We start from the raw sequence: 20,952 nt of genomic DNA on the forward strand, positions 1-20,952 counted from the left end.
ATATTACTAAATACTGCCTTGTCCATTGTGCCAGAGAGGGACACTACATGTTATTTACAGTAAGCAAACCCAGCCCTGGAATAGTTTCCATGTTCATGTTCCCCAGGAACATTAGTGAACTTTATGAACATTTTAATAATCACCAAGCCAATAGTCAGCAGTGAAACTAAGTTCTGGCATAAATCAAGTAAAACTGAATGTAAGTCAGGCATTTGGGACATGGGAAATCTGCCAATGTGTTGAAAAGGAGGTTAAATTTCTCTGTGTCCTGTTTCGATTTCCTCTTTGTTGGAATCTCAAAACAATGAAAATGTATTTGTGAAGCATGATTCTGTTCCAGGTACTGAGGTAAGTACTAGGTAATCAGATCAGACAGAGATAATGACCTACAAGAGGTTCACAGTCTAGGAGGGAGGGAGAACAAGTACTTCATCTCTATTTTATGGAAGATGAAACTGGGGCACAGAGAAGTTGAGCTGATCTTGCTACCTCCAGCCTCTCCTCTCTCCAATCCATACCTGACCCTACTACTAGGATCATTTTTTTAAAAAAAACATTGTTTCACGTACATCTTCCCAATCCTCCAAACCCTCCAACAGTCAGCCAACCATCTCTACATTAAGTAGAAACCCCTGAGCACAGTCCCTAAGGTCAGTCAGTCAGTTCTCTCCCCACTGCTTACCTTCGCATCTCTCCCATCACATCCCAGCTTACCTGCTTCACTCTTCTCAAGCATCTTGCTCACTATGCTTCTTTCTCATCTTTCTCACTGCCCACCTTTTGCTTACATCTTGCCTTAGGTCTGGAATTCTCTCCCCCTTCTCATCCGGCACACCACTGCTATTTCCATCTTCCAGGTCCTGATGAAATCACAACTTCTCCAGGATGCCTCCTTGATTAATTTCTCAATTCCTCACCCTATGCCTCAGAAATTATCACCTCAGTACTTCTGGGTAATGTTGCCTAAGTCTTCGGGCACTCATTCCCCCAACCCCATAGTACTCATATACAAATATCATTTCCCCTTACCAGTAATTGATTTTAGTGTCTGTCTCATCCATTAAATTGGAAGCTCCTTGAGGGTAAGGATCATCTCTACTATCTCAAATGTATTCTTCCAAGTGCTTAGTAGAGTGATCTGCACGGAGAATGTGCTCAAAAAAAATGCTATTGATTGACTCTCATGCCCAAAACTTTTCTAAACCTTCAACTCCCTTCTAAACTCCTCGGTTCCTCCAGTCTCCCACTTTCTCCTCACCAACTACTTCACTGGTAAAATAGAAATCATTAGATGTGAATTCTCCATTCTCTCTTTCACCCTCTCACATTTACCACATCCTCATATTTCTCCTGTTTCCTAGTTTTCCCACAGTCAGAGTTTTCCTACCTGCTCTCCAAATCTACCCCCTCTACCTGCACCTCTGACCCTGTCCCTTCTAACCTCCTACACACTCCCACTCTTCTCCCTTTACTCACTGTAATGTTCAACTTCTTCTTCTCTACTAGTGCCTTCCTTTTAGTCATTTAAGCTCAAATCAATCAGTCAATTAGTGATATTTATTGAGTGATCTCTATGTGCAGAGCACTATATTACGTGCTTGGGAGAGTACAGTACAACCAAGTTGATAGATATGTTCCCTGCCCACAAGGAGCTTTCAGTCTAGAGGAGAGACAGGCATTCAAATAAATTACAAATGCCTATATAAGGGCTTGTGGGGCTGAAGATGGGGTGAATATCAAGTACACAAAGATAAAGATCCAAGTGCATAAGTGATGCAGAAGAGAAAAGGAGTGGGGGAAATGAGAGCTTAGCTGTGGAAGGCCTCTTGCAGAAGATGTGATTTTATTTCTAAGTTAAGAAGGTGGGGAGAGTGGTGGTCAGTAGGAAAAGAAAGGGGAGAGTTCCAGGACACAGGAAAGGCAAGGGCAAGTGGTCGACCACGAGACAGATGAGATCAAGGTACGATGAGCGGGTCAGCGTTAGAGGGGTGAAGTGTACGATCTGGGTTGAAGTAGGAAATCAGTGAGGTAAGGTAGGAGGACCTGAGCTGTTTGAGTGCTTTAAAACCAATGGCATGGAGTGTCTACTTGATGTGGAGGCAATCACTGGAGATTCATTATTACCGGCAGTCCTGGACCCCCATGAGGTGTTCATTTCTTCTCCATCAACTCATAAAGTTTACACGCTCCTCACCAGGACTGAAGTTAAGATAGTGAGAGAGAGAGAGAGAAGCTTACAAACATACATACATATATAGACCCATAGATAGAGGATTAAGCTAGAGTATTGCCCTTTGAAACTGAGCAAAAGGACATAATCCTACAAGGTCCATCTCCTTCAGGACTGAAATAGCACCTTCCTTTTTCTTGGGTCCAAAGGGCTACACTCCATCTCAATCCTCCACACCTTCTAAGTTAACTTAAAAAACATGACCCACTCCTTCCTCACTGACCATGATTTTTCTGGCATCATCCTGCCCTATTGCTTTTTCTGACTCTCTAATTGTTCCTTCTCAATTTCCTTCACCAGATTCTCCTCAGTCTCTCACCCTCTTATTGGGGACATTCCACAAGGCTCTGCTTCCCCTGACTTTATCATTCTCATTCTTTCGGAGACTCATTCCCTCACATAGTTTCAGACAAGCTCCTTATGTGTATGTCTCCAAATTGATCTCTCTCACCCTGATTTGCCAACTGACCTGCATTCTCACATCTGTTCTTGCCTCCAGGACTCCTTCTCAGAAATGTCCTACTGGCCTCTCAAACTCAACAGGACTATTCATCTTCTCTTCTAAACCTTCTCCTCCTCCCAACTTTCCCATCTATATCAATGTCTGCCCAGCCCTCCCTATTTCAGAAGCCCAAATCTGGGTATCATTTTCTACTCCTATCTTTCAATGATCAATCAATCAATCAAGTGATTACTTTATGCAGAGCACTGTATTAAGTGGCTGAGAGAATTCCCAGCCCAAAAGGAGCTCACGTTCTAGAGAACTGTAGAATTTTCACATTCAATCAAATCTTGCTGATTCTTCATAAATAATATCTCTAATTGTATCTCCATTTTACAGATAAGGAAACCCTAACAGACTATTGTACTGTGAGCTGAAAGTGGGTGTCTGAAGGAAAAGAGGACAGTATTTTAAGTATAGAGTGAAAAAAGACTCAAACAACGCTGCAACCCAGACCGAAAACTGGGAGTCAATTTTTGCACAGGACAGGAAGTCAGAAGACCTGAGTTCTAGCTCAGATTCCACAACATGCCTTCTATGTGACCACTGGCAAGTCACTTAGTTTCTCTGTGACTCTGTTTCCTCATCTGTAAATTGGGGATGAAATATCTTTTCTCCTTCCCTCTCAGGCTGTGAGACCTGGGTGGAGTAAGAAGTGGATCAGGTGTCATTTTCTTGTATCTGCCTCAGTGATTAAAGGCATTGTTTCAAATATGCCAGCATTATAGATGAGTATGGTGCACAGCAAACTAGGAAGTAGTACCTCTTACTGAGGAGAAATTGTGGCAAGATTTATGAGACAAGGAAGCAAAAACGAAAATACTGCCAAGTGATCCAAACAACTACAACAGAACCACCAAACAGAATTCTCGTATGTGTATAGTGAGGTAGGAACTTGTGGGTCCCTGTTAGCCTTTTCAGTTACACATTCACTCATAGGTGAATTTCACTATTAATGGGCTATCCTTCAAGTATGTAAGATAACTGTACTTAGACATGTGTGTCTGTGTATGTGTGCATTCTCTGTCTAGACAGTATAGCCAGTCAAAATATGGAGGCTTCCTGTTTTCAGAGATAAAGCAGGAAGCAGCGTGACCTAGTGGGAAGAGCACAGGCCTGAGAATCAGAGGACCTGGGTTCTAATCTTAGTTCCCCCATTTGTCTGCTTGTGACTTTGGGCAAATTACTTAACTTCTCTGTTCTTCAGTTACCTCTTCTGTAAAATGGGGATTAAAACTATGACCCCTATGGAGGACAGGGACTGTGTTCAACTTGATTACCTTGTATTTACCTCACCGCGTAGAATAGTGTCTGGCACATAGTGAACAGTTTATAATTATAATAAAAAAAAAAAGAAAACAAGGCCTACTAGAAGGAGGATGAGCCTCAGAATCAAAGGACTTGAATTTTACTTCTGACTATGCCACTTACCTTCTGCTTGACCTTGGGCAAGTCACTTAACTTCTCTGTGCCTCAGATTCCTCATCTGTAAAATGGAGGCTCAATACCTGGTCTCCCTTTTACTCAGACTATGGGCCCCATGTGGGTCGGTGACTGTGTCTGACTTGATTACCTTGTATTTACTCCATTTATCATTATTGGCTTTTGTGAAGTGGCCTCATTGTGCTGTTCTGGTTAAGAAGGCTGGTGATTTGGGCTATGGGATCAAATGCAGAATGGAAGTCTTATTACCCAATGGCACCTAATGACAAATAATCAGTAGTATTTATTGAGTGTGAAGTTCAGAGGACTTTCCTTCATGCTTAAGAGAGTTCAATCCCTATCCTAGAGTAGAATTCAATCTAACAGAGGAGGCAAATAATAAAATAATATAAAGATAGAAAGGAGAAGCAGGATAGTGGATGTGAAGGTGAGTTGGTGCTTGAGTGATGAGGCTTTTCCAAATTGCTACAGCAAGTTGTGAGGGCATATGTATGCTCATTTCAAGGTGCCGGAGTGATGTTCATGAGAATAAAGCCAGAGGAAAAGAGAAATTGATTGGGGAAGACCTTCTGAAAGCGATGAGTTGAGTTAGAGGTGCTGGGGGGACCTCAGTGCGGAGGAGTCCAGGAGGCAAGGGGAGATGTGAGATAGGAAGTCGGATGTAATGTTAGGTCTAGAGAGATACATTTGAGAATCATCTGCTTAGAGGTGTTAGCGGGAATCATGTGAGTGGATGAGCTCTCCCAGATAATGAGTGCATAGTAGGGAGAGCAGAAGAATCAGAGACTCACTGAACTTTACATATCATTCAATCTAGCAGAGAAGATAGATACAAAAATAAATTATAGGGAAGCAATAGAATATAAAGCTATGTGTACTTATGGTGCTAGTCAGGCTTGAAGGAGGAGTATCTAGATACTTAGGAGAGCAGAAGCCTTGAAATGGCACCTTACTGACACAACAGTACAATCACTCATCCGATCCTGACTGGATTACTGCATCAGCACCCTTTCTGACCTCCAAAACTTCAGTGTCTCCCCTCTTCAGTCCATACTTCACTCTTTTACCCGGATTACCTTTCTGCAGGAGTGTTCTGGGCATGTCACCCCCCTCCTTAAGAATCTCCAGCAGTAGCCTATCAACCTTCATAAAAAACAAATACTCCTCATAATTGGCTTCAAAGCTCTCCATCACTTTGTACCTTCTTACCTCACCTCCCTTTTCTCCTTCTATATCCCAGCCTGCACTATCTGCTCCTCTGGTGCTAACCTTCTCTCTGTGCCTTGTTCTTGCCTCTCCCGCTATCGACCCCTGGCCCACGTCCTACCTCTGGCCTGGAACTCCAGAAACTCCCTCCTCAAGTCCGCCAAACAATCACACTTGCCCCCTTCAAAGTCCTTCAAAAGGGCTCACCTCCTCCAAGAGGTCTTCCCAGACTAAACCCTCCTTTTCTTCAACTCCCCCTCCATGTCACCCTGACTCGCTCCCTTTGTCCTACCCCCTCCCTGCACCCCAAAGCACTTGTATATATATATATATATGTACATATCTATAATTCTGTTTATTTATATTGATCCCTATTTACTTCTTTGATGTCTGTCTCCCCCTCTTCTAGACTGTAAGCCCGGTGTAGGCAGAGAATGTCTCTCTCTATTGCTGAATTGTACTTTCCAAGTGCTTAGTACAGTGATCTGCACACGATATTCTGTCAATAAACACTATTGAATGAATGAATGAAGGCACAAATACACCATCACCCTGCATACAATTCTGGTTTTGAGGAAGGAGTTAATGCTTGAGGTAATGGTGGTGCCAGTAATCTTTGGCAAAATTAGAGAAGCAGTATTGTCTAGTGGAAAGAGCACGGGTAACCTTGGATAAATCATATAACTTTTCTGTGCCTCAGATGATCTCAACTGTTAAATGGAGATTAAGACTGTCAGCCCCAGGTGGGACATGTACTAATACCTGACATACTAATACCTAACACAGAGGAAGTGCTTAAAAATACCATTAAAAATAAAATAACCCTAAACTTGAGTGGTCGTAGATTTTGCTCCAAAGGGATTGCATTTCACTCTATTTATTCATAAATTTTCCCTCTCCCTACCTCTTCCTTCTTCACATTGGACCTGGAAGAAGATCAGAACCACTTCTATCTACCAGAATCTCAAGAAGAGGATAATGTCTCTCCAAATGGGAATGTACCTTTGGAACTCACAGATTAGCAGTCCTGGCCAGATATTACCAAGAGGAAAGTGGCCAAGATATATGACAAGTAGAGTATATTTAGCCTAAACCTCCTGGCTTGGAAAGGTGGAAGAATGAGTCAATGAAATACAATGGAGAGACTCCCATGCCTTGTCCCTGTGGATTAACTTTTCATGCTTGCATAGATCTAGTCATAACTGCATAACTGCATAATTTTGAAAGAATAATAATAATAATAATGTTGGTATTTGTTGAGCGCTTACTATATGCAAAGCACTGTTCTAAGCGCTGGGGGGATATAAGGTGATCAGGTTGTGGGGCTCACAGTTTTTATCTCCATTTTACAGATGAGGTAACTGAGGCACAGAGAAGTAAAGTGACTTGCCCAAAGTCACACAGCTGGCAAGTGGCGGAGCCGGGATTAGAACCCATGACCTCTGACTCCCAAGCCTGGGCTCTTTCCACTGAGCCACGTGAGAGGCAGGATAGAGGGGAAGGTGGAGAGTAATTACAGCAAGTTTTCCCAGGGTCCTCCAGGGCATGGTGGTCAACACTTCACAGGGTCTTAGAAGGAGCTGCACTTACCACATCCAAAGCAAAAGGTGATTCCCTCTAGACTAGAAGCTCACTGTGGGCAGGAAATGTGTCTACCAACTCTGTAGCACTATATTGAGCATTTGGGACAGTACAATGCTCTGTACAAAGCAAGCTCTCAATAGATACCATTGACTGATTGATTGCCTTTCAAAAAGTTGTCCTCTCTCTCCTCTGAAATGGGAAATATAGGAAATACAACCATCCCCAACTACAAGAATGTGTTCCTAGTGACTACCCAGTGACCATCCTAGTTCACATGAGTTACCCTTAGGAAATCAATTCATCATCTCTAGTTAAAACATGGTAACAATTGACTAAATAGCAACGCCTCAAATATTGTATTTCAGTATTTTGGTAGTTTGTTGAATCACTCACCAGATGCTTATATTTTTCCCAGGTTAAGAAATGACAAAAATAACAATTGTTCACATAAATTGTGAAATGCGGATATCCTCAAGAGAAGCATGTCGCTGATGTTCCAAGAGAGTCAGTGAATTGCAGGCAGATATCTCTTCACCGAAATACCTTAAGCCGAAGAACACTTAGAAGGGGAGAAATATGACTCAAGAGAAAAAATGCATCAACTGTTCTTGGCATTTCATCAAGGTGTGTCTTTTGACTGGCACCATCTGTTTTGGGATGACCTATTTTTTCTTCATTGAGATGCCCGACTATGTCTCCATTGCTACCCATGTCAAGATAAACAACAGTGCAGTTTTAAGATTAAAAAACATGTTTTCATTTAAAGAAACATCTGTAAACATTCAGAGCAAGGACGCCAGTCCTGGGGTCCCGGGACAAACAACTCTGGGTTCGAACGGACTTGGAGAAGTGCGGCAAGGAGTGAGAGAAACGCCCAAATATCACAGACCATATAAGTTCCTTATGAATGAGGAAGACAAATGTAAAGACAAAAATCCTTTTCTGATACTCTTAATCTGTACTAAAGCGAGTGAAAAAGAGCAGAGAGACAGCATCAGGAAGACTTGGGGAAATGAATCTCTAGTAGCCGGATATCTGGTGGTTAGATTGTTTATGTTAGGTAATCATGATCCAATCTACACTCCAGGGATACAGAATGAGAGCAAGGAGTATCATGACATCATTCAACAGAACTTTCTGGACACCTATAATAACCTAACTCTTAAAGTCACGATGGGCATGGAGTGGGTTACCACGTACTGTCCGCATGCCAATTTTGTTATGAAAACTGACACAGATATGTTTGTCAACACAGAATACTTGATCCAAAAGCTTCTAGTGACGATATCCCCCACACGGCTTTTCTTTACAGGGTGTGTTATGAGAAATCACAAACCCATACGGAACAAACAGAGCAAATGGTACATGCCCGTTGAAGTTTACCCTCAGGATCGATACCCAGATTTTTGCTCAGGGACTGGCTATGTGTTCTCTGCATCCATTGCTGAAAAAATTCTCAATGCATCTTTAAGCATAAAATATTTACATTTGGAAGATGTCTATGTGGGTCTCTGCCTCCATAGAAACAAAATTCCTGTGGCTTCCCCACCAGGATTTTCACTATTCAATACATATCGGGTTTCATTTACTCCTTGTCGGTATAATAATCTAATCACCTCTCATCAGGTACCCCCAAAATTATTAATTACATTCTGGGAACAGATGCAAAAGGACAAAAAAATATGTTTAGAGAAACACATGAAATAATAAATGTAATTTAGTCCTTTAACACAGAGATTCTGTCATGAGCATTGCATGGGTCTGGAAATAAAGAATCAAATGTATGGACTTTATATTTCAGGATTTTAGGATCTGCATATAAACTTCCCTTAACAACCATCATGAGCTAGCACCATTAAATAAAACCATCTGAAGTAGGTTTCCCAGGATGTTGACTCTGGACAGGGCAGAGAAGTGACCAGATTTCTTGGGCTGCAAGTGGATGGCAACCAACTCAGGCAAGGTGATCAAAGTGGGGGCCACTGGAAGTTGGAGCTTAGAAGTCACACTGCAACCACTGACTAAGTATCAACAAGCACCAGTGTCAACAGAAGATCAAAAGGTTTGCTTCACCTTTGCAAAGAATGAACTGTCCCTATTAATAACCATTCTCAATCGGGGCTGCTATTTTTGGAAAAAAAAAGTTAAAAGAATGATAAATATTTTCAAAGAATCTACCTTTATTTTCAAAATATATAGGCTCTAATCGTCATGATTAATACAAATCATTTTGATGTTACTTTCAAATTATCAACCTAAAATTTTCATGGGCCGTCAGCTGAGTTTACTTTAAGGTTTCCATGACAGAGGTGTCATTTTTTTAGCATACAACTGGCGAATTTTCACTTGTTGCCCGATTCTGTCATCTTTCCCAAGTGATTCTCAGGATCCTAAGAGCTGATTAATAATAATAAGAAGAAGAATGTTGGTGTTTGTTAAGGGCTTACTATGTGCAGAGCACTGTTCTAAGCGCTGGGGTAGATAGAGGGTAATCAGGTTGTCCCACGTGAGGCTTACAGTCTTCATCCCCATTTTACAGATGAGGTAACTGAGGCACAGAGAAGTTAAGTGACTTGCCCACACTCACACAGCTGACAAGTGGCAGAGCAGGGATTCAAACCCATGACCTCTGACTCCCAAACCCGTGCTCTTTCCACTGAGCCATGATGACCAAGATTTCCCGGAAGACTGGACTAGAACATGGTGGGGAGGAGAGGAGACAAAACTATTACTTCTACTAAAAATAAACTGACATCAATCCCAGATGTCCAGAAAGACACAAAGAGAGAGATTTGGCTTGTTTTATTTAAGACATTTCATTCTTTCACTCATTCTGCCTTGTATGCTTACTTAAACTTTATTTGAAGTGTACATCTCATGCAATTAATAAAGCATTATTTTTTTTTCAAGCCCGTGACGTTTTATTTTAGAATTGGATTATTTCACTGGGTTCTGGGGCAAAGGAACAGAGTCAGTTTCCCAGGCAAAGTGGAAGAGACAGGAAGAAGGGAATGGTCATATCCCCCAACCACTGGTGGGGAGGGGACGGGAGGCTGGAGACAGGGGGATGGAAGGGTCAGGGTGGGATGGAAATGTTGTTTATTGAGTGCCTCCTGAGTGGGGAAGGTGGGGGTAGGTTTGGCTAGGTTTCTCAATCAATCAGTTAATCAATCAATAGTATTTATTGAATGCTTCCTGGATGCAGAGCACTGCACTAAGCATGTAGGTGAGCAATGGCATGGCTTAGTGGAAAGAGCACGGGCTTGGGAGTCAGAAGACATGGCTCTGCCACTTCTCTGTCGGGTGACCTTGGGAAATCACTTGAGTTCTCTGTGCCTCAGTTACCTCATCTGCAAAATGGGGATTAAAAGTGTGAGCCCCACGTGGGACAACCTGATTATCCTGTATCTACCCCAGAGCTTAAAACAGTGCTTGGCACATAGTAAGCACTTAATACCATAATCATTATTGTCATTCTTACAAGCGGAGTTGGTAGAAACTACCCCAGCCCACGGTGGGCTTACAGCCTAGAGGGGAAGACAGGCACGAAAATACATTTCAAACAGGGGAGATATCAGAGTATGTGGCAAAAGGGGGCTGGGGATATGGAATGCAAGATGTTGTGTCTAATGCATCTAATCCAGGATTTGAAGCTAGCAACCTCTCTAAAACCCTGCTGGAAGTGGGAGGGGAGGTGCCTCCCCCCGCTCATGCAGATGGCCCTAAGATTGAGGAATGATGCTTCTTCACTGGCAAGCAGGGTCTCCCCGATTACTTCCTTCTAACCCCTGCCCAGCCCACAGGAACTGAACACCCACTCGCCAGCAGGTGAGGAAGAGAAGTGGGGGTCACTAGAACCCCCTGCTCTGCCCCCTGACATATCCCCAAGCCACGGTGCGGACAGTGGGAGCCAATACCTGTTAGAAGTGGTTGCCAGTAAAAATGAGCCTTTGGCTTAGTATGGATCCCAAGACCTTCCACTTCCTGCCACACCCTGAAATCAATCAATCAATCATATTTATTGAGCGCTTACTGTGTGCAGAGCACTGTACTAAGCACTTGGGAGGGTTCAATACAACAATATAACTGACACATTCCCTGGCCACAGCGAGCTTACTGTCTAGAGGAGGTGACAGGTATTAATATAAATAAATAAATTGCAGATACTCCCATAAGTGCGATGAGGCTGGGCGGGGGGGATACATAGTATCCAGGTTGTCCCACAGGGGCTCACACTCTTAATCCCCATTTTACAGATGAGGTAACAGGCACAGAGAAGTTAAACAGCTCGCCCAAGGTCACACAGCAGACAAGGGGGCTGACCCTGGTTTAGAACCCATGTTCTCTGACTCCCAAGCCCGTGCTCTTTCCCCTAAGCCACACTGCTTCTCAGCGTGTTAATGCTTCTCAAGCTGCTACTATGTAGCGGAGAAGCAGCGTGGTTCAGTGGAAAGAGACCGGGCTCGGGAGTGAGACGTCATGGGTTTGAATGCCGGCTCTGCCACTTGTCAGCTGTGTGACTGTGGGCAAGTCACTTCACTTCTCTGTGCCTCAGTTACCTTATCTGTAAAATGGAGATTAACTGTGAGCCTCATGTAGGACAACCTGATTATCTTGTATGTCCCCCAGCACTTAGAACAGTGTTCTGCACATAGTAAGTGCTTAACAAATACCAACATTATTAAGATTATGTTCCAAACACTTAATTTCCCCTACCCTTTCTCCCTGTTGCACTTGATATTCACCACACGCTCAGCCCACAGCCCCACATATTCAAACCTTATTTATATGCCTGTCTCTCCCTCTAAACTGTAAGTTCCTTGTGGGCAAGGAACATGTCTAACTCCTTGTATTGTACTCCCCCAAGCACTTAGTACAATGCTCTGCTCAAAGTAGGAGCTCAGTAAATACAATTGATTCTGAAAGATACAAGCTCATCAGGTCAGACACAGTCTCTGTCTCACATAGAGCTCACAGTCTAAGTAGGAAGGAGGACAGGTAATGAACCCTCATTTTTCAGATGAGACACAGAGCTGTTAAGTGACTTGGCCAAGGTCATACAGGAGTGAAGAGGTGGAGCCCAAGTTCTCTGCCACCCAGGCCCAGGCTCTTTCCACTTAGTTACATGGCTTCTATTTGGTGGAATGTCCTGTATTATGCACTTGAGAAGCATGGAATAAACAAGTGACACTTTCCCTGCCCTCATAGCGCTTACACATTAAAGGGGGAGACAATATAAAAGCCTTTACAGAAGCGATCAAAACAAATCATTGAATGCACAGTTTCATTGACCCACCTAAAGGAATTCTGAGGATGAGTATGAATAAATTCATGCCAGCTAGAGTTGAATGACGTGTGCATATGGTGTAGTGTGCCGGGAAATTAATCAGAATTGCTTGCCAGAGGAGATGGCTTAGTGGAGTAGCAGTGTGGCCTAGTGAATAGAGCACAGGCCTGGGATTCAAAGGACTCGGGTTCTAATCTCAGCTCTGCCAGTAAAGAAGCAGCGTGGCTCAGTGAAAAGAGCCCGGGTTTAGGAGTCAGAGGTCATGGGTTCTAATCCTAGCTCTGCCACCTGTCAGCTGTGTGACTTCGGGCAAGTCACTTGACTTCTCAGGGCCTCAGTTACCTCATCTGTAAAATGGGGATTAAGTCTGTTATCCTCACGTGGGACAATCTGATTACTCTGTATCTCCCCCAGTGCTTAGAACAGTGCTTGGCACATAGTAAGCGTTTAACAAACACCAACATTATAATTATTATTTTTAGTCTACCATGTGACCTTGAGCAAGAAAGCCACTTAACCTATCTACACCTCAGTTTCCTCATTTGTAAAATAAGGATTCAGTATCTGTTTTCCTTCCTATCTAGATTGCGAGCTCCATGTGGGACAAGGATTGCATCTGACCTGATTTCTGCACAGGACTAGAGGAGGTTAAAAACAACCCAGGTAAGCCAAGTGGAAGCCAGCCTCTTGTTTTGATTCATAGGGGATTAGCCTCAAGGAAAATTGGAGAGGACAAATTCAGAAGCTAGATTTCGTGTGTAATCTAGGGGTTTACTGAACAAAAATGAGGTTGTCATTAATTTACCTTTTCTTTTGTATTTTCTATGGGCCAACATTCTGGGTATAGTTAAATCGTATGAGGTACCGGTTTAGGAAATAGTTTTGCTTGTGAAATACAAATTTCAAATGACATACATTTAGATAACTGTCAGTCATTTATGCTAATTAAGGACCAAGGTAGCCTAGATAGATGAAATACATAAATATTGCAAACAGTTCACATTAACATTACTTCGGGCCACTCCTTTCTCAGTCACCCTCTTTACTGGAGTTTCTAGCAAGCGGCAAAATAGGAATTTAACATTGTCTGTCTTACTTCCTACTAGTTGGATGGCCAATGCCCATATAATCAAAATCTGATGATATATACTGACTTGTCAGCATTTTAAATTCCCATCACCCTGACATATTTAGTATATCAAGTTGATAGCCATGTGATGGATTTTACCATTCCGTCAAGTCTAGGATTACCCTCAAATTAACCCTACTGCATAGTAGCGGTAGAACTCTGACAGAGTTCTTTCAGTAAGTTGTGTTCTATTTTACTGCCTAAACTCAACAGTGCCAGGAGGGTCATTACTCTGTTATGGACATTGCCAAACAACTCTCCCTGAATTTCTGACTTTAATTCTTCCATCGGACTTTTGAGGATTGAATTTCATATAAAATGGTTTACATATTAATCTTGCTCAGCAGAAAGCTTGACAGAAAACCTAGCAAAAATGAAAAGTGATGGTTCACAGACTGTGTACAGAAATGAAAAAAAATATGTACGTCAAAGGTGGTTTATAAGTAATTTTCTTTCTCAGTGCTGAGTTATGTGGCACGGTTAATGCAGTTGTAGTTATCCCCAGACTTTGATGGAGGGGACATTTTTCCAGGGAATAGATCTATGCAATGGAATGTATTTATTCTAGTGCTCGAGCCAGGATAGTTGTTTCCATGATAATACCATGGTCTTTGTTAAGCGTTTACTGTGTATCAAGCACTATTCAAAGAACTAGGGACAGTTATAAGTTAATCAGGACAGAGTCCCTGTTCCATTTGGGACTCACAGTCTCAGTATGAGGGAGAAGAAGTATTGAATTCCCATTTCACAATTAAGGAAACAGAAGCATTAGAGAAGTGACTGATTCCCAGGCCTGGGATTTTTCCACTAGGCCACCCAGCTTCCCAGTAGGTCACATTGACAGTAGTAAGGAGAAAGCCTTCTGGGGAAGCTTAATACAGCACTAACCATGATCCTCCTTACCTCCCTCAAAGCCCTTACCTCCCTTTCTGAAGCCGGAAATTCCTCACTGGTAAAGACTCCATTTTTTTCCTTTAACCTTGAGTCTCCCCCTCCATCCCAGCTCAGGAAGGGAGTTGGCACATCCGATTGGCCTCTCTGGACTGGGTACTCCACTCTTGTTCAGGGATTGGCCTGCCCCTAGTATTTACTGAGCACTAACTATGTGCCAGACCACTGTACTGAGCACTTGGAGGAGTAAGAAAGAATAAGCAGACACAATCCTGGCATACACGAGGTCTAGTGGAACCTACAATGGTGAAGGCTCTCATAGTCGTGGGTGGTAAGAAATGGGCTTGGCTTATCTGGCACAGGCTCGAACCACGAACCATGGTGTGGGGTGCCAGTATACCAGTTGGCATGGCCGGTTGGCTCCAAGAACTCCTTCTGTCTCAGAGGCGAGGAGGAATGGCTTCAGATAGGGTGTGGAGGCCACTCTGGCGAGGGAACAGATGGATGGGAGCCAGCTTGCTTTCCGGCTGTTTCAGATCTTTCAGTTGGCAGGATATAGGCCACCACCCATCCTTGGGACATGACTACTTCCCAGCAGCCTCTGCAGGCGCAGAGCAAGCTAGAACAGCTCTTTTCTCATCTCTACTCCCTCTGAAAAGTCTCCTTATTGCAGAAATGTTTTTTCAGATTCCAGGCCATTCCGGTGAAAGAAGATTTTTACTTTCACTCTTGTTCACGGGCAGTCAAATGTACCCAAAATTCAGATTATGATTGAGTAGCAACATTCAGGGTGCATGGTGATTCAGAATTCTGGCATAAGCCATGCATAGATTTGCTTGTGTTCGACTAGGTAACTTCTGAAATATCCAAGAAGGATATAATAATACCATTATTATTATTATTATTATTATTATTATTAAATAATTCAAAACTGGGAAAAAGGTACTTGAAATGAGCCTCACATCCAAGGCCATGAATTATACCGAGTGCCTGCTAAACTAAATGTGAAAACGTCCAAAGTCTAAAAAGTCCAAAGTCAGAGTCTTCAAGCATACTCTCAAATTGTTAGAACTTCAAGACAAAGGCCTTGCATTCACTATTATGGAAAAGAAACATGCGCTAGATCATTCTTCCAGTAGGATTTAGTTGTCTCTGTCAGTCAATCAATTGTATTTACTGAGCTCTTACTATGTGTAGAGCACTGTACTAAGTACTTGGGAGAGTACAATGTAGCAGAGTTGGTAGACACGTTCCTGCCCAGTGCAATCAGATATTTCCCTGAATCAGACAATTACCTGATTTTATTTGACTCCTCAATGCAGTATGGCCAGTGTGTTACTATAACCAGTAGCAATTATTGGTACTATTCTCTGAAACTACCTTCAGAGTATCTCAAGCAAAAACTCCTTACCATCGGCTTTAAAGCACTCCACGACCTGGCCCCCTCCTCCCTCACCTCACTACTCTCCTACTCTAACCCAGCCCACACTTTTCTCCTCTAATGTTAACTTCTCACTGTGCCTTGATCTTGTCTATCTCACCCCTGACCCCTAGACCACTTCCTGCCTCTGGCCTGGAACGCCCTTCCTCCTCAAATTCAACAATTACTCTCCCCCTCTTCAAAACCTTCCTGAAGCCATATGTCCTCCAAAAGGCCTTCCCTGACTAAGCCCCTGCTTTTTTCTTCTCCCTCCCCCTTCTGCATCACCCTGACTTGCTGCCTTTATTCTTCCCCACTCCCACCTCCACAGTACTTATGTACACCTCGGTAATATATTTATTTATATTAATGTCTATCTCTCCCCCTCTAGACTGTAAAATCATCATGGGCAGGGAATGCATCTGTTTACTGTTGTGTTGTACTCTCCCAAGCGCTTAGTACAGTTCTCTGCACACAGTAAGCACTCAATGAATGAATGAATAAGTGAAGATAAGAGAGGAGAAAGCACTTTTATGATGGGGTGTCAAGCTGTGAAAGATTTCTGAGAAGCAGCATGGTCTAGAAGAAAAAGCATAGGCTTAGCCAGCTAGTGAAGGGGAGCCTCTAATACCTTCCTTCTGTCATCTGCTGTTGCTGCGGTTACTGCGACTGCTAGTAGAGTAGCAGTGTGGCCTAGTGAGTAGACCCTCATGCCTGGGAGTCAGAAGGACCTGGGTTCTCATCTTGGCTCTGCTCCTTGTCTTCTATGTGACCTTGGGCAAATCACTTCACTTCGCTGTGCCTCAATTACCTCATCTGTAAAATGGGGATTAAGACTGCAAGCCCCATTTGGAACTGGGACTGTGTCCAACCTGATTAGCTCGCATCTACCCCAGCACAAGGTACAGTGTCTGGCACATAGTAAGCACTTAACAAATCCAATTAAGAAAAAAAAAATCTGGACAGCTTTCTCTCACAAGAAGTAGGCAGCCCAGGATCTGGAGCCATCCCACCTGAGTTCAAAAGTTACTGACATAATTTGCCCACAGTACACTGGCTGAAGAAATGGTTTAATCATAAGATTTAAAGTCCTTGTTCTCCCTGCCAAATTTCTCAATGAATGGGAGCTTATCACTTGAATTTAAACATCTTCAAGACTTTTATTAAAAGTCCACCTAGAAAATATTATATTTCTTGCATATAGAGCTCCATTGTTGTTTTCATTAATGTATCAGTTATCATGACCCTCACGCGTGCCATCCATGGATACAGGGGTGCTCTCGGAAAGTCAATTTCCCACTTATACTTGTGTTTCAGACTGTAGCAGATTTCAAAATTCGTGCCCTTAGGCCTGATCTGAAATTTGTTTATTTCATTTTGCTTTTACAGTATTTCTAAGGGCTTACTATGTGTCAGGCACTGTTCTAAGTGCTGGGGGTAGATACAAGGTAATGATTGGATTCAGTCCATGCCCCACATGGAGCTCACATTCTTAATCCCCATTTTACAGATAAGGTAACTGAAGCACAGAGAAGTGAAGTAACTTGCCCAAGGTCACACAGCAGATGAGTGGCAGAGCCAGGACTAGAACCCAGGTTCTTCCGATTCCCAGGCCCGTGCTCTATTAGGCTACATTGCTTCTGGCAACCTTGGCACTTTTAGCCCAGGGTTGTCCAACGGATGTAGGTATCAGAGCCCAAGAGATAGTTGCCTAGAGATTGTGCAGGGGTAGATTCATGTTGTTACCATGGCTCCAGGGGATAGAGAAGGATTTGAACAGTAGAGAAGATGGATGAAAAGGAAATGTACACCACTCTTATTGCTACACCCTCTAGAATGTAGGCTCGCTGTGGCAATAAATGTGTCTGTTTCATTACTATATTGTACTCTCCTAAGTGCTTAGTACAGTGCTCTGCACATAGTAAAAGGGCTTAATAAATACCATTCATTGATTGTTACGGTGGGCTCTAGTTTTCCAGCAGGACTGCAGACAGGGAGAACTGAGGAGGGGAACAAGACAGAAGTAAAGACTTCTACCCCCTAAATTTTGCCACCCCGAGTCCAGACTTACTCAGTGTATCCATAAATATGCTGCCATCTTTGAGTGTAGAGAAAAGAGCACCATACTGCGCAACTGTATAGCAAATGCGGGGAGTGAGAAGTGATTTTTTTTTTCAGTGACTTCTAAGGGTTCTAAACTTTAGCTGTGACAGTAAAACTCTACCTCTAGGGTCCATTAATATCGAGGGAGCAGGCCTCTAGAATATTTGGAAAAAAGGACCTATGGCCAAAAGCACAAAGTTTCCTATGTAAAATGCATGGTGATTCATTACATAGCTCTTGGCAGAACAATGAGACTTGCCACTAAACTGGATTATCACCATGTTGATTAGTGGGAAGCTAATTATTCCCTTTATCTGGGCTGGATGGGTTAGTATTAATGCTTCTGAGGTTGAGTAATCCCGGATATTTCCTTTGGGCACACTAGGCACACTGGGCACTACTGAAGCAGCTACGCCTCATGGCTGTCAACTTGTGTGGACAAAAAATTCCTGCTTCACCTGAATTACTGCTCAGAGTTGTACAAGGACGCTTGCTGGAATGTAACTTGGCATAGTGGATGGGCCTGGACGTCAGAAGGTCATGGGTTCTAATCCCGGCTCTGCCACTTGTCTGTTCAGTGACCTAGGGCAAATCAGTTAACTTCTCTGTGCTTCAGTAACCTCACCTGTAAAATAGGGATTGAGACTGTGAACCCCACATGGAACAGGGATTGTGTCCAATCCCTTTGCTTGTATTCACTCCAGTGCCTACTACAGTGCTTAACAAATATCATTATTATCATAACGATAGTAAGTGCCTTAACGGATATCATTATTATTATCATTATTGTTAAATTCCATCTGTTGACTAGTCAAAGTTCTGAGATTTAAATTATTGCCTCAGTCTCCCTTCTGTTCAAGAACAGCAAATTCCCTACTTTAAAATGGATTTTAAAGTCCCATCTTGATGGTGAATTGAGGAACTGCATTTTCCAACTGATGGGAGATCTCTGTATAAAGCTGGGTGGATTTCTCTTTGCACTGAAGCAACAATCTAAAAGATTAAAAGCCTGAAATGGCTTGGGGGTCCAGAGCACAATTGGTTGTCAAACAACTCCATTCATCCTCAGATAGCTGGAGAAGCTTCTCCATAGTTCTGATGGCAAAGGAGCCATCATATCTCCACCTACACAGAGATCTCTGCCTAAGGGTGTTTGAACTAGATACAAGAGAAAGAAATAGCTATTTTCTTCCATCCTAACTCCTGGTTTGTTGAAAGCAGTTCTCTGAAGTGATCAAAGCCTAGTTGTACCATTAGAGTTTTATGGGTGGTACACAATATGTTAGGTACTGTACAGGATACACCAACCATCTCCCATTTAAACTGTATAAATTCATTCATCCATTCAATGGTATTTGTTGAGCGCTTACTGTATGCAGACCACTGTACTAAGTACTTGGGAGAGTACAGAGCAACAATAAATAGACACATTCCCTGCCACAACAAGCTTACGGTCTAGCTCACTGTGGGCAGGGAACTTCATTTCTAGCTTCATAGTTTCATTTATAAATGAAAGGTAATTAATGTGTGAACTTAGTGTCTAATCATTATGATACATTGTCTTATTATATATTATGTGATATAAATTATTTTTTCATTATATTTGCCATTATTAGAGAAAACTATGGAGATTCATTTACAAACTTTTGTAATGTATCAATTTATTTGCCAAAAGATCACATCCTAAGGACAAAACTGGTATGTCTTTAAAATGTTTTTCACTTTAATCCTGTTTCTGCTAAATTGTAAGCTCATAGAGGGCAGGGATTTATTGCACCTTCCCAAGCATTTAGTATATTGCTCTGAACAGAGTGATTACGATTGATTGATTGATTGATTGATTGATTTCCAAACTACCATTAGAGAGTCTATGCCCCTGGACTAGAAGAGCTTACTGGACCAGAGAGAGTTAATCAGAGCAGAAAATGATATTGGTTTCTGTCATTTTTAAAAAATGACATTTTGAATATTGAATTTATTTGCACTTTTACCGTAGAAAATGATCACACATGGGATTTAACACACCCCTGTGAACCTAGGGCGAATTCCTATGACAACTCAAATCAAGTGATAAAGTCAAGGAAGTCACGGAAGGACTCTTGGAGGAAATGTGACTTCAGTAAGCCTTGGAAGGTGGGGAATCAGATATGAAAAGGGAAGGCATCCCAGGCTAGAGGCAGGACTGGGGTGATGGTCGATAGTGAGACAGTGTGAAGGTTAGCATTAGAGGAGTGAAGTGTGTGGGCTGGGTTGTAATAGGAGAGCAGTGAGGTGAGGTAGGAGGAAGCAAGGTGATTACTGCTTTTAAAGCAAACAGCAAGGAGTTTCTGTTTTATGTGAAGGTCTCTTCCTCTGGACTGTGAGCTAGTTGTGGGCCAGGAATGTGTCTGTTTGTTGCTGAATTGTACTCTCCCAAGCACTTAGTAAAGCGCTTTGAACACAGTAAGAGCTCAATAAATACGATTGAATGAATGGATGGATGGGCAACCACTGGAGTTTCTTGAGGAATGGTAGTGTCAGGCACAGAATTGCAATACAAGTTTTACCTGAGGCTCTGCACAAATGCAAACCCTATGTTATTGGAGGACTGGATATACTATTAATTGTTATTAAAGAAAACTAAAAAGTACTAAAGTAGTAGAAACCAGTGTACTTTAGTTGTCCTTAACAGCACAGTGATCTGTATTTTGTCGCTGAGAATCTTATATGAATATAATTTTCAAGACTTATGTGTTGTGATATGATGCTCCTATCTAGGTTTCTTCTCCAGGTTTATGTTCCAGACTGGTTAGTATTTAACCTGCTTGGAAAACACTATGCAGGTGTCACCAACCAATCTAGAAGGGGAAGAGAGAAGCAGCATGGCCTCGTGGATAGAGCATGGTCCTGGAAGCCAGAAGGTCCTGAGTTCTAAACCCACCCTGCCGCTTGTCTTCTATGTGACCTTGACAAGTTACTTAACTTCTCTATGCCTCAGTCATCTCATCTGTAAAATGGGGATTAAGACTGTGAGCACTATGTGGAACAGGAACGGTGTCCAATCTAACTTGTATCTATGCCAGCTTTAAGTACCAGCACCTGGAACACAGAAAGCATAAGCCCTTAACAAATACCATAAAAAAAAAACAGAGTGAGGAAAGGCTTCGTTTCTGAGTCA

General features: G+C 42.5%; 1 protein-coding gene across 1 annotated transcript; it reads left to right on the forward strand.

The window, feature by feature from the left end:
- The first annotated feature begins 7,541 nt into the window (after window positions 1–7,541).
- Window positions 7,542–8,672, forward strand: LOC100086494 (beta-1,3-galactosyltransferase 2-like). The gene has a single exon (XM_001516552.2). The coding sequence runs from the start codon at window positions 7,542–7,544 to the stop codon at window positions 8,670–8,672; it is 1,131 nt and encodes a 376-aa protein (XP_001516602.2).
- Window positions 8,673–20,952: the final 12,280 nt, after the last annotated feature.

This window comes from Ornithorhynchus anatinus, chromosome 16 (assembly GCF_004115215.2).
Source record: "Ornithorhynchus anatinus isolate Pmale09 chromosome 16, mOrnAna1.pri.v4, whole genome shotgun sequence".
Taxonomy (NCBI): domain Eukaryota; kingdom Metazoa; phylum Chordata; class Mammalia; order Monotremata; family Ornithorhynchidae; genus Ornithorhynchus; species Ornithorhynchus anatinus.